Source organism: Macaca fascicularis, chromosome 9 (genome assembly GCF_037993035.2).
Source record: "Macaca fascicularis isolate 582-1 chromosome 9, T2T-MFA8v1.1".
Classification (NCBI taxonomy): Eukaryota; Metazoa; Chordata; class Mammalia; order Primates; family Cercopithecidae; genus Macaca; species Macaca fascicularis.
Window position 1 is genome coordinate 25,952,677 of NC_088383.1, and position 15,039 is coordinate 25,967,715.

Below are 15,039 nucleotides of genomic sequence, written 5' to 3' on the forward strand. Positions count from 1 at the left end.
TCAAAGTGACAAGTAGAAATGATTTATATAGGCCACAGCAGTTAGGCTTCTGCATCAGACCTACTTTAATGGTAATACCCAAAGCAATCAAAACAAGCCACTTTTTAGTACATTTTAATAAGTACCTCACAGGTATGAAGTTCCCTCTCTTCCCTTCCCTTGGGGACAATTCACACTTACAGCTAATTTCTCATTGAGCACCTGATGCTTGTCAGAGAAAAAGGAAGAAAAAGAATAGAGGGAGATGGAGGAGGAGAAGGAAGAGGAGAAGAAGGAGGAGAAGGAGAGGAAGGAGAAGGAGGAGAGACCAACTGACTAGAGGTTAGATTAAAAAAAAAAAACCTGAAAGTAAATTTGTCACTATTATTTTTTCTTTAGGGACAGCAGGGGTCTGGAGGAAACATTTTTAGGCATACATAATATTACAGTTAAAATACAACTATAGATCTACAAAACAGTTTTCTATTTTGACTCATACTTCAGTAATAGTCCATTTTCTTGGCATGAAGATATTTCCATCGGGACACATGCAATAATTTTCTTTTTTCACAACATTTTGTTAGAACATATTTCTGTGACATGTTTGTTTCTTTGTTTTGTTATTTCATACAGTCCTAACTTTAAGATGATACCTGCGCTAGGTGCAGTGGCTCATGCCTGTAGCTGCAGCATTTTGGGGGGCCGAAGTGGGAGATTTGCTTGAGGCCAGAAGTTCGAGATCAGCCTGGGCAACATAGTGAGACCTTGTCTCTATAAGAAAAAATAAGATAAAATAAAATCTATTAAAAAAAGATAAAATAAAATCAAGATAATATCTGAAATTTGAACAAAATCAACACTACTGGATTATTTTCCCTCAATTTTTTAAAAATAGTAAACATTTTACAAGTAGCTTCATATTATTTTAAACTGATCTTTGTAAGTTTGGATTTATAATTTCTGCTTTTTTTTTTTTAAATTGACAAAAATTGTATATATTTATAGTATATACAACGTGATGTGTTGAGATATGTATGTATTGTAGAATGGCTAAATTGAATTATTCAACTTTGTTTTTTTTGAGAGGGCGTCTCGGTCTGTTGCCCAGGCTGGAGTGCAGTGGCCTGATCGTGGCTCACTGTAACTTCCACCTCCTAGACTCAAATGATTCTCTTGCCTCAGCCTCCTGAGTAGTTTGCGATTACAGGCACCTGCCACAATGCCTGGTTAATTTTTGTAATTTTGGTAGAGACAAGATTTCATCATGTTAGCCAGGATGGCCTCAAACTCCTGGAATAAAGTGATCTGCCCGCCTCAGCCTCCCAAAGTGCTAGGATTACAGGTGTGAGCCACCACCTTAATTATTCAATATTTGCATTACCTTACATATTTAGCATTTATTTGTGGTAAGAACACTTAAAATCTACTCTCTTAGCAATTTTGAAGTGTGCGATACATTACTATTAGCTATGGTCACCATGTTGTGTAACAGATCTCTTGAACTTATTCCTCCCGTCTAACTGACATTTTGTATCTTTTCACTATCTCCCCAATTCCCTGCCCCTGCCCTAGGCCCTGGTAACAATCACTCTACTTTCTGCTTCTGTGAGACTTTTTTAGATTCCACATATAAGTGAGATCATGTGGTGTTTGTCTTTCTGTGCCTGGCATATGTCATGTGAGCATAATGTTCTCCGGGTTTATCCATGTCGTCACACACGTTTCTCTCTTTATCAATGAAGAATTGCCATGAATTAGTGTGTCCTGTGTGTGTGTGACATGTGCACACATCATATAGGTGTGGTCCTGAGGCAGGAGAATAGGGTCTGGAGGCAGGGAACTTAAGGCCAGTTGGTACTGACTTCCTAAAGCTGAACCAAGGGAAAACACCAAAGTCTGGGGGCAGGGAATCTAAGGCCAATTCATGATAATTTCCTAATGTTAACTCAAAGGGAAAACACCTAGGTCTGCAGGCGGGGAACCTAAGACCAATTAACACAAACTTCCTAAAGCTAAACCAAAAGGAAAAACTCCATCTCCCCACACCTGAGTAGCAAAGGATCAAAGGCTACTCTCCCTACAGCCCTCCCCCATCCACCAGGGCTCAGATGGAAAGGAAAGTGTCCTGGATTGGTGTGGGCCAAGTATGGACCATCCCGTCATCTGCATAGGGTGCCAATTCACCTCAGCCTTTAGCCACGGACCAAATCCGTCATCCAGATAAGGGGAAGCCAATAGGGACCTCAAAAGAAGTACTTAAAACCCAGAAAACTTTGTAACTGGGCCCTCGAACTGCTTGCTGGGGCCCACTCCCACCCTATGGAATGCTTCCTTGCTTTAATAAATCCCCGCTTTTGTTGTTTCATTCCTGTGGTTCATTCCTTTGTTATTAAGGCTTTGTGTGTTTTGTTCAATTGTTTGTTCCAAATGCCAAGGACCTCATGGCCATCCTTCCGGTAACAGTCCCAAATACTTGAAGTTCCCAACTTTCAAAAGCTCCTGTGTTCAGATGGAAAGCGAAGTCCTACATTGATTATGAAATAAACCCCCATGACACCCAAGGTAATATGCTGATGGAAACAATGTTATGAGCTCTGACAACATACATATACATAAGGTATGATGTGCTTCCCTCCGGTAAGGGGAGCAGGCAAAATTGAGCAAAGAAAAAGTAATCCATTTCTCATCTCTTCCTATCCACAAAATCAATTTTTTTCCAGTATATTTTGTTTCAAAGTTTTGGTTGCTTTTATTTCTTGATGAGAGAGGGAGTCAATCTTTGGATTCAATGGAGTTGGGCTGTCCATAATTTGCTATAATTTTTAGTAAACGGTATATTGGCCCTTAACTGTCCCGTCAATGACATGGAAAGTCATTTAGGTAAATGTTTTGCCTTAGCACATTCAGGATTTTCCTACATAAATACCATCTCTTAGTGTTTTCTTCCCTTGTGGTTGGAAAGTTCTTGAGATGTCTTTGGGTTTACCAATCAATTTTGTGTGATGGGGAGAAGATGGAGGAAACTAGCAATTTGGGTCAAAGCCCCAGTGACTATGGAGATGATACTGTGTTTAGTAGTACTTAAAAAAAACAACAAAACCAAAACATTTCATTGAGAATTCAGGGACAGCCCAAGTCATGTCTTCATAGTGAAAAGCAGAGGAGATAACTGTAGAAAGAGTTGGAGTGTTGTTAGAAGTGATGCTGACAGGGAGTAAGAGTTTAAGGGTAAACTGGAGGCAGATGAGAATAAATTGCTAAGTGAAAAACATAAATATCTTGGGTAAGCCTTCTAAGTTGGAAATAGACTGAGAGATTTTTTTTCTTAGCAGATTTTAGGCATCTTTGCACTCATTCATGTTGACTTACTCCTTTTTTCCATGTAAAATACATGGAAACGTGTAAGCATATATAGGCAACAGATTATAATGGTAAAAAGCATGGTACAGGGCAGTGGTTCTCAAAGTGTGATCCCTGGGCCAGCAGTATTAGCATCACTGGAAATGTGTTAAGAATGTGGATTCTTAGGCCCTATTCCAGACTACTGAATCAGCAATCTGGGGAGTAGGGGCACTAATCTGTGCGTTGACTAAACCTCTCCAGATGAATCCAATATATAAACATTTGAGAGTTACTGGTCTAATGATTGTGAGCATGACATCTGGAGACAGATGGGTGAATTAGGGCAATTTATGTTTTTGGTTGTTTGATTCCCATCTGTAAAATGGAAGCAGTACCAAACTCACAGTGTTATAATGAAGATTAAATGAGCTAAAGTATGTCAAATCCTTAGCATAATGCCTGGCCACTGTAAGTGCTATATAAATATAATAATAGTAATACTTTTTACTGGTTTTATTTTTTCACAGGCTACATTTCACAATTGATAGTAAGACTTTGTGTTTACCAAAAAAAAAAAAAAAAAAAAAACCCAAAAACAAAACAAAACAAAAAACAAAAACAAACAATGAAACAACTTTTCTCCTAATATCTTAGAGTTATTTTCCTTGGCTCAAGGCAGGGCGGTATTTCTTAGCATGTGTTCCACGGATCATTTGTATCAGAATCACCTGAGAATGCAGATTCTAAAGTCTCACCCAGATCACAAATTTGAATTCTTTGGTGATAGTTCTGCATCCTGAAATTTCAAAACCATTACTCTTGGATAGCAAAGACGATGATCTTCATTTTGCAAATGAGCACATGAGACACAGGGATAACATATGCTTGGGGAGAGCCAATCTCAGTCGACTCAAGAATAAGAACTGGATTTCTGATTTTGTGTTATATTAAAAAACTATATTGTCTGTAGTTTTATTTACCTTATCAGAAGTTTGACTGGAGTTGTGCTACCTTGTTTACTGAGATCCATTATTATTTAATCTAAAAATAACCTTTACTGGCTGGGCGCGCTGGCTCACGCCTGTAATCCCAGCACTCTGGAAGGTTGAGGGGCTCAGATCACAAGGTCAGAAGATCGAGACCATCCTGGCTAACACGGTGAAAACTGGTCCCTACTAAAAATACAAAAAATTAGCTGGGAGTGGTGGCGGGCACCTGTAGTCCCAGCTACTCGGGAGGCTGAGGCAGAAGAATGGTGTGAATCTGGGAGGTGGAGCTTGCAGTGAGCCGAGATCATGCCACTGCACTCCAGACTGGGTGACAGAGTGAGACTCCATCTCAAAAAAAAAAAAAAAAAAAAAAAGAAAAAGAAAGAAAGAAAGATAACTTTTACCTTATAAATCTGGGAGGACCAGGAACAATGAGTTCCTGGTAAATGTACATAGAGCATGATTCACACTTAGTTGTAATTATTCCAGTTGTGGATTGTGTATCTGAACAGAACTCCTATTTTATAGATGCAGAAAAAGGGCTCAGGGAGGTTGAAAGAATTGTCAAAAGTCACATGATTAGAAAATGGTAGAACCAATTAGAGCTGAGTCTCTCAATGGCCAATCCAGTGCCCTTTCACTACGTCCTATAGTCTTAATCTTTGCTTATTTAAGTGATTTAAAGCTGCATTTAAATATTTTTTAAAACTCAACCTATGCTGCTCACTTAAAATATGATCTCAGTAGTTTGTGACCTTTTTCTTTTATTTAAAGATATGTTAATGTCACATGTTCCTTTTTATAATAGTGATAAATCAATCATATAAAGACAACTAATAACCTATGTGTCTATTACATACTACTTTCTCATCAGTGCAAATTTGGTTGTTCTAAAGCAATTAGATTGACTTTTCAGGCTGTGTTGAAAAACTCCTTGGGCTTTTCCACCCAGGGTCACAGGTCATGTACCAATAGTTCCATTAAAATACAATAAAGCTCCTACGCAGTATACATGTTCATTTAGACGACTTAGCTCTTAATTTTGAAGCAGCATGCATAGGGATATTTATCTCTATCTACAAAGTATGCTTCTATAATTGGGGGAAGGAGATAATCATCCCCTCCCCACTTCCTGTTTTATCTTATGAAATGATTTTCCTTTGTGTCAATTGTTTGTTCTATTCTTATTACATATGACCTTTAGCATATTGCATTTATTTTTTTCCACTTGTCTTTCCTGCCAAGGATAGAGTATTTGTATTCTTAGTGCATCCATTCACTACTCCCTCAACTTAAGGTAAGTTTCTTACCATCTTACATTTATCTGGTTCACTATTACATACTACCTAGGCAGTTACTCCTCATTTTTAGGGTTTCAGCTCAATTGTTACCTCCTCGTAGTCTCTTTCCTTTATCTCTTTATATATGTTCTCTGCTCTCATACCATGCATGCTTTACCACTTTGCAGTGTTTATTTCTTCATGGTATTTATCACAACATGCTATTGTCTTATTTATTTGTTTGCCTTTTTATCTCTAGCTCTGTCTCTACCCACTTGGCTGTAAGAGCCACATAGCCAAAAGATGTGCCTATTTTGTCCCAGTACCAAGCACAATGCCTGATACATAGTAGAGGCTCAATGAACATTGGTTGAATGAATGAATATGTCTTATGCAAGATGGTGTAGAATTTTGTAGTCTGCTTTGGGGAGTGTGTGTGTGTGTGTGTATGTGCTAAACCTTGATCCCTTAAAAGAACCTCTTTTGGATTATTTTATTTATTGATAGACACTAACATAGACGTAGGATTGTCTACCTACTCAGTCACCTTGATTCCAGACCTATTAAATGGACCAGAACCCTTAGAGCATTTGGAACTTTGTGCCTTACCTTGCATGGACCTAGGTTTCTTAGCACTCTGGACTGTAATGGACTGTCTTCTAGAGCTTGCACTCTAGGGTAGCCTCTGGCCACGGGTGGCTAGTGAGCACTTGAAATGTGGCTAGTGTGAAGTGCCTTGTGCTGTGAGTGTAAAATAAACATCAGATTTTGAAGACTTAGTGTAAAAAGTGTAAAATATATCATTAACACTTTTACATTGTTTACTTATTGAAATGATAACAATTTGGATATATTGGGTTACATAAAATATATTATTAAAATTAATTTCACTCTTTATTTTTACTATCTTAATGTGCTATTTGAACATTTAAAATTATTTATAAGGATCCTACTTCTGGTTCACATTGTATTTCTATTGTGCAGTGCTCTTCTAGATACAACTAGCTCATCCCAGCTGTTTGGCAATGTAGGTTGAAGGGGATCCATTGAAGGGAATACTAGAATTGCAAAAGTCTCTCATAGTCTGCATCTTTCTCATTAGATGTGCACTTGTGAAAGGATTGGTACCCTGGGAGAGTAGCTCAGGTGCCTCTCCAGTACAAACTCAATGCGAAATCCCGAGGCCGACACACAGTTTGTGTCCCAAGACACAGAAATGTTAAATGTCTTGCCAGTGGTCACATATCTTCCTTTAAAATAAAGCTAGAACCAGAATCCAGGTCTTTTGATTGTGCTTAGTTCATTGGATTACTTATAGAAGGATATACTAATATAAGTATGTCTTCTTTTTTAAGTTAGATACTAGAGAATTTTAAAGAATTGTTAATAAGTTATGTAGGTTTTCTAAAAAGATCAATGAATGAGGAAATTATACTTTGGCCTTTAGATGGTTAAGTAAATGGAAAACCATAGTGTATACTTTGATACATTAGACAAGCAGAAACTCTTCCTGTTATTATTGCCACCCATACTGTGGCAGAGCACTAAAATGGGATGACCTTTACTTAGCATAGGAGCATACATTGCAAAGCAAAATTTAAACAAAAAGTCGGATATGAACATGAGATCTACTTGTAAGTAAATACAAATCTAATAACCACTCTTTGCATAACTATAAAAACTCATTTGGAGACCAACCACTGCAGTCTGAAAAACTGGTTGCTGTGTCTTCTTCCAAAAACCCTCATCACTGGCTGTCAGGCAGACTTCTCTTCTTGGGTGAGGAGATTGATTTTTAAGTGAGCTTCATCATCATGATCTTCCTGTTCATTCACTAACTTAGCCACTATTTAGTGAAAGCCTACTATGTGCCAGGTAGTGTTCTGGGTGCTCAAGGTACCTCACTGACCAATGCAGATAAAGATTTTTGCTCTTTTGGGGCTTACATTCCAGTCCCTAAGTATTTTCTCAATAGGAAGGATGACATAAAATAGTACAGTGAATCTAAGCAGTGCCTGCTTAGAATGCCACGAGGGACATTTTTATTAGTTGGGAATTAAAGTAAGTTGGAGATTTTCTATTTGTGTCTTTCTTGGGTAATTTGAAAATAGAGGTGCATATGGAAAGTGGAGCTAGCTGTGCAAAACACTACATATCTGCTATCAGTCTACTTTTGGAGTGTCAGAAGACACTTAAATTCTCTAATAAGCGTCAAAACATCAGTTAGATTGTGGTAAGAAATTTACCAATAATTTGGAGGGCTTGGCATACTTGCTCAGTTCTTCTTTCTTCTGCTGGGATATCCCAACCTTTAGCTAACTAGAAGTCTTAGTTCTTATCTCTCAGTTCCAGGAACTCCCAGTCAGGACGATTTCACTTCTCACTCTACACAGGTTCCTTCTCATTCTCCCACAGCTCATGAGTCCTGCCCCTTGCTCTCTCCCTTACACATCTTTACTTGCATACAGTTTTACAGGTTTCCCTCCATTCTGGCCCCCAGACAGAGATTCCTTAAATATGACTTTTTTTTTTTTTCTCTCCTTAAAACACAGCTGGTAGATTTCTCCATTACTCCCTCAGCTAAGATGAGCCTAGACAAGTATATTTAAATCATTTCTTTAACTGACAACAAGGAAGATGATTTGATAATTTGCCTAAAATGAGCAGATGCTCAGGAGGACAAGTCACCATCCTATGTCCCTTCTGTCCGATTTCACCTAGAAATGAAAACTACTCCCTTCTCCCTCTTTTCCAGGCAAAAGGCTGATATTAACTAAGCATGCAAGACGCCAACACCCTCCTCCTCAGTACGTCCAAGTTTCCTTCGCTCTGAGCCACGGAATCTCAGCTTCTCCCCCCTCTCCCGCCCACCCTACGCCACCCCCGCAGGTTTCCGAGTCATCCGGAACGCGAGTGGGTGCGAGGACTCGGCAGGCTGCCTCCCGCGCCCCCGCCGCCCGCGGGCCGCCTCGGGTTCAGCACTGGACAGCTCCCGCCCCGGCCCCACAAATGGCAGTCGGCTGATTGACAGAGGAGCCGACCAAACAGGGGACAAGACGACTTGCAGCCGCCCTACAAGGGTTTGGTTGCGGCCAAGCTGCCTCTTTAAACTGGCTTTCCTCCCCCGAGCCGGGAGCAAGGAGAGAGGCTGGAGTGTGGTTTGCGGCCAAACCTAGAGGCTGCAATTAACCAGCCGCCCGGCCTTCCCGACTCCGGAGAGACAAACGTCTTAAAGGACGTCTTTGCTCCTCGGAACTCGCGGCTGCGCTCGCGGTGCGGGTCTGGGCGCGCGCCCCGCGCCTCCGGGCAAAGCGGTCGAGGAGGAGCCAGAGCCGGGAGGCGGGAACGACCTGCGGCGGGTGAGACTATGGAGCAGCGTCTTCGGCGGCTGCGGCGGCAGCAGCAGCAGCAGCAACAGCAGCTTCTGAACGCGCCTCAATGAGAGCAGCGGTGGCGGCAGCCGGGCCGAGAGACGGACGCGGGCTGACTCCAGCCGCTGGGAGCGCGAGGCCATGTAACCCGCTCGGCTTCAGGCTGCGAGGTGCGTAATCCCCAGCCGGCCCCTCTCGCAGCGGGCACGGCCAGCGCTGCCACAGGTGACTTGATTTCTGCGACGGTAGCTTAGCCACCCGGGACCAATCTCGAAACATTCTTATTTTCAAGTCCTTTGGACTGGGTGCCATCTGGAGAAGGTGGGAAGACTCCTGGAAAAAGTCTGACTGTTGAAAATTGACTATCCAAATTTAAAAAGTGATTCCCCCCGTTCCCTCCTCTTCTCTCTGCGAGGGAGATGGGAGCCATGGCTTACCCCTTACTCCTCTGCCTCCTGCTCGCTCAGCTGGGATTGGGAGCTGTTGGCGCCAGCCGCGACCCCCAAGGACGGCCGGACTCCCCTCGAGAGAGGACCCCGAGGGGGAAGCCGCACGCCCAGCAGCCGGCTCGAGCCTCTGCCTCGGACTCCTCGGCTCCCTGGAGCCGCTCCACCGATGGCACCATCTTGGCGCAGAAACTCGCCGAGGAGGTGCCCATGGACGTGGCCTCTTACCTCTACACCGGGGACTCCCACCAGCTGAAGCGAGCCAACTGCTCCGGCCGCTACGAGTTGGCGGGCCTGCCGGGGAAGTGGCCAGCCCTGGCCAGTGCGCATCCCTCCTTGCACGGGGCGCTGGACACACTGACACACGCCACCAACTTCCTCAACATGATGCTGCAGAGCAATAAGTCGCGGGAGCAGAACTTGCAGGACGACCTGGAGTGGTACCAGGCGCTGGTGCGGAGCCTCCTGGAGGGCGAGCCCAGCATCTCCCGGGCGGCCATCACCTTCAGCACCGAGTCGCTGTCCGCGCCGGCCCCACAGGTCTTCCTCCAGGCCACGCGCGAGGAGAGCCGCATCCTGCTCCAAGACCTTTCCTCCTCTGCACCCCACCTGGCCAACGCCACCCTGGAGACGGAGTGGTTTCACGGCCTCCGGCGCAAGTGGAGGCCCCACTTACACCGCCGCGGCCCCAATCAGGGGCCCCGGAGCCTAGGCCACAGCTGGAGGCGCAAGGACGGGCTCGGCGGGGACAAGAGCCACGTCAAGTGGTCTCCGCCTTATCTGGAGTGCGAGAACGGGAGTTACAAGCCCGGGTGGCTGGTTACTCTTTCCTCTGCCTTCTACGGGTTGCAGCCTAACCTGGTCCCGGAATTCAGGTAGGGATGGCCGGGGGGCACGAGGGAAGGCAAAAGCTTTCCTTCCGGTCTTGCGGGGGGGGGATGCACGTGTGGGGAAGGAACCCTTGGCTGTGACACGAACGCTTCTCACCCTCAGAGCAGAGACCCGGGCTGAGAGACACCCCACGCGGGCGCGGGGTATTGGGGGCGAGAAGCGCCCCCCGCCCGTCAGCTTCCGGCGCTCGGCAAAAGCCATTCATTCTCTGGGACCAGTTTCCCCGCACGGGGCGAGGGACGGGCAGCCCTCGGCAGGACGGAGACACCCCCGCTGCTCTGTGCTTCCCTCAAACTGTCGGGAGAGCAGGGAGGGGCGTTCCTCACGGGGGCGATGCGACAACTTGGCGAGCGCCGGGTGTGTCCGCGGAGTGGCAAGCCTCAGATGAGAGGCGAAAAGGGAGCAGGAGGAACAGAGAGTTCCTTGTTTCTGCCACTTTGGGGTAGCCTCTGCCTGCTTCCTACGTGTGCAGTTGGGGGCACCGGTTTGTTGTTAGTCAGAGCTTATAATTAAAACTGTGCCATCTCTTCGCAGTTCCGGCACCTCAGCAGTGAGTCAGTCCCAGCAGCTAGCTGTCTCTGGGATCCAGAGTTTGCAATTTGGTCAGGGTGCTCCTTCTACTGGTCTCCCCTCTCCCCGCAATTGATCTTTCCTTCCTTGGTGGCCTTTTCCTCCTCTTCCCAGTGTTAGGCATACCTAAGGGTTCTCCAGCCCTTCACACACTCACATGATTTACAAATGGACCTAGTTATATTCGAGAGGGAGGCATCAGTTGTGACTGAATTCATTCAAGGAAACTGGAGGAAACTTAAGGGAGTCTGTATTTCCTGTCTCAAACTATAGCATTTGAGGGAAGCAGAGAATTTGCAAATTAACAGGTTTTAACTTCTGCCTGGGGAAGTGCCTGACCTTTGAGGCAGGTAATTTCTGGAAGCAACCTTTAAGAGTGGATGTGAGGAAGGAACTGAAAGAGTAGATACACCCAAGAGGGCTTAGGAGAGGGCCCAAGATGGACTGAGATCATCCCTTAGTCCCATGACGGAAGGCTCTGGAAAGAGGGCCTCAGGGGCTGAGATTGCTTTTGTACTTTTTGGGAACTTGGACAGGAGTGAGAAACCTTTGTGTGTGGATTATCTATTTATTTTTTAAATACCCTGGCACAGCGAGGACAGGATGCTGACCTGCTGAAAGATGCCAGATCAAGTACTGGGTGGGCAAGTGGGAAAGGTCAGAACGCTTGTTTGTCTTGGTACTGCCATTCACTGCTGAATGACCTCACGCAAGTTGCGTAACCTCTCTGGGTCTCAGCTACTTATCTGTCCAGTGAGGGAGTTGAACTAGACAGTCTGTAGGGAGCCATCCAGTTATCAAGTTCTGTAGCTTTTAATGTTGGCAATACTTGTGAAGGCATAAAGGATAATAACCCCCTTTGTCTGATTCCGTATGACCATATTAAATATATGTGTGTGTGTGTCTTTGTATGTGTTTCTATCTCTTTTAAAGGTCTTGTCTTAAACCAGACTAACTCTTTTCTACTTTCAAGATAATCTCATTTCCTCCTAATTCTTGCAGGATCCTATTAGTAAGAGCTGAGCCCAGCTTTGAATCTTTGCCATGCTGTTTGCTCAGAAGAGGAAAGACCAGCAGATGCCATTCACTGCCAGCAAACTGTTTGTAGCCTTTAAACGAGTCTTTTTAGGGAGCCTGAAGTTTCAGGATTTATCTATCTTTTTCATCTAACATTTACTTTATGTCAGGCTCTGTGCTAACTGCTTTGCATGCACTGTCTTGATTAGGCCTTACAGCAACCTTTTGAGTTAAGTTTTATTATTTTCTCTATTTTACAGAAAAGGAATCTGAAGCCCAGAGGGGTTAAGCTTCTTGCCCAAGATTGCACAGCAGTAAAATAGCAGATCCAGGATTTAAGCCCACTTCATACTTCATATCATATGTACCACCATTCCAAATTCTGTTCTATGAAGGTGTCCTAGGGGTTGCTATAAACAATGTAGTTACTGTGTAAAATATATGTATTTTCGAGGGCCACTGTGGAACTGAGGATGAAAACCATTCATTTTCAGAATTATCTCTCTTAATCATATGGATCAGAAAGCATAGTTTGCCTAAATGAACTCAGTGCCTTCTGGCAGCCAAGTTGAAAGGCTGAGGACACAAAGGGTCTCAGGTTGACAGGGCTCAGACATTCCCTGTTTTTTCACTCTGTTTAGAAAATAGTTTATTTCTTTAAGTGTCTTCCTACACAAAGGATATAAAGATGGTATTCTTCAGCCAAGGCACAAAGCCAGCCATTTAGTGTCTGGCTCTCTACTGCAGCTGGCTGGTCTCAGTAGAATCACAAGGTAAATGCTCTCCTGTGAGTGCTTTGGCCCCATATCCTGTGCCCTTCAAATGCTGTATTGAGGGTCCACACAGTAGAAACCAGAAGAAAATCTTACAGGCATCAGATAGTTCCACCTGTTGTCTCCTAGATGAAGAAACAGAGCTATAAAGTGACTTGTCCAAAAATCACGTATCAAGTTTGTAGCAACAACAGAAATGGGATCCAGGCCTTCTGCCTCTAGTTTATCCTATACTTGATAAATATATACCTAAAGCAGGTATCTGTGACTCTCTGGACCTCTGTATACAACCTGTGTTGGGGACATACTTTATTCTCTATCATCATTTATCACAACCAAAAAAATTAAGCCATAGAAAACAGCTATCACTTAAAAAAGAGATTATATTGTTAATTTCACATATTGAGATAATATTTAAATGGGTCATTTCTGTATATCTTTATACTCATAAAAGGAAAAGGTTTTTTGTTGATGATATTTTATTATATAAAATACGCATTCTAAAATTCTACAGTATAGGTGGATAGTATTTGACAGGTATGGTAACAAGGTAAACCTCAAATGAATTTTTGGGAAACCAGATAAGGAGCCCTGATCATGATTTTAAATAGTCTTTTAAACATGTGAAATGTTATTTGCAAAAAGCTTTATGTATAACAGAAAATCCACGGATAATGGTTTACTTATGAAAGGGAAAAGGAGAAATAACTTTTAGTTAAGGTTAGTTACTATTTTCCCAGGTCTTACTTACAAGATTCAGACGTTTAAATTAAAGTAAATTAAATTGTATTTTATTTTTAGGTAATATAAATCCAAAGCATGAACTTTAAAAGTAATATGTAGAATTTCTTATAAGAAGTTCAATATAAAAATATCTTCTCATATTACCGTTTATCACTGTAAAACAATCTCTCAGAATAAATTCTATTCCCCTGTGTTTCAGAATGACACAAGTATCTTAAAATTTAAGATGTAGCATAATGCACATATGGAAATAGAAGTTTGCTGCTCATTTTTTGTCTTTGAAAAAATGGCACTCATTTCTCTTAAGTATTTCTTGAGTCTTTTGTTACATATCTATAGTGTATGAACACTTGGTTCTCATTTTCCATCCTAGTAAAAAACAGAGAGTAATAATTTAAGATATACCCTGAAAATATTTTTACTTTTACCATTAGGTTTGTAATATCCTCGTAGCATTTTCCTTAAAGCTAGGGTTCTTTTGTTTGCATAATGATTTTTCTTCGTGGAACTTAAAGTACTATGGAGTTGGATCCCATTCTGTTGAATGCATAGATACCTCTCTGGCAGTGGTTGGAATCTTTCAGTGCCTAGGATGGTTAGCAGGTACTTAAGTGTCTGTTGAATTTAAAAGAAGATGAATTTCTTTAAAATTCCTTTAAAGAATTAATTCTTGATGAACTTGAGAGGGAATTTGGAATTCCTTTGGTTTCTTCTCATTTTATAGTTGAGGAAGCTGAGACCCAAATAGCTAAAGGAATTTGCTAGAAGTGGAATAGCTCTTTTGGGGCAAGTGAGAATTAAGGGAAACCAATACTTACTGAGTATCTACTATACATTAGATATTTTATATATTTCAGTGCATTTAATTCTTAGAAATCTCAGGTCGCAACCAGTTCAGAAAAGTTGAGCAACCTGCCCAAGCTAATGTAGCTAGTAAATGAAGGACCTAAAATCAAATTTAGATCTGTCTAGCTACGAAGCCTGCGTAGTCTTTCCACCATCCTGTGCTGATTTCTATCTCTTGATTCCCTAATTTTGTCATTAAAAATGTATAAGATGATATTGGTTTGAATTAAGTAATATACTTGGCCCAAACCAGTGATACACACTTATTCTTTTTGGGCCAACGATGCAACCAAGTATGTTGTACAGTGAGAAGAGTATTCAATTTGAAGCAGAACTTTGCCTCAAGTCCCAATTTTGTCTCTGACTGACTGTATTACCTGTCTGGAAATCAGTTTCTGCATAATAAAAATGTGGAAATAGACTTGATGATTTCCATATACCTCTTAATTGGCCTATCCACATAGTCAACAAATACTTTTTGGAAACAGGGCTGATACACATAAATCTAGTACCTTGTGGAAATGATATGGGAGAGTCACATGCAAAGGAAGAGGAAACCAAGTGAATATTAGACTTGGTATTTGGTTAAAAAAAAAAAGAAAGAAAAGTCAATAGGGAGATAAAGGAAAGATCACAATAGTGTGGAAATCTCTTTTTAGAAACTAATAAACATTAGTGTCACTGATTCACTGACTGCCTGAGTGCTCACTCCACTTTCTCTCCTTCACACAAGACACCCACACACCTCCTTCAGTGATTCTATTACAGATTTCTGCTTTCAACAAAAGAGG

The 15,039-nt window shown here is 42.4% G+C and overlaps 1 protein-coding gene and 1 long non-coding RNA gene across 2 annotated transcripts in view; one reads left to right on the top strand and one right to left on the bottom strand.

Annotated features, from left to right (window-relative positions):
* Nucleotides 1-41: 41 nt before the first annotated feature.
* LOC141407593 (uncharacterized) lies at nt 42-10,594 on the bottom strand. The gene is made up of 2 exons (XR_012417225.1): nt 9,636-10,594; nt 42-750 (listed from the first exon to the last, which is right to left on the bottom strand). It is a non-coding gene; the product is annotated as an uncharacterized lncRNA (long non-coding RNA).
* Nucleotides 8,698-15,039, top strand: part of GPR158 (G protein-coupled receptor 158) — a 444,280-nt gene continuing 437,938 nt past the window's right edge. The window contains exon 1 of the mRNA XM_005564806.5: nt 8,698-10,282. Coding sequence (XP_005564863.3) covers nt 9,381-10,282 — 902 coding nt within the window. The 5' untranslated portion in view covers nt 8,698-9,380. The remainder of the gene's footprint in view (nt 10,283-15,039) is intronic.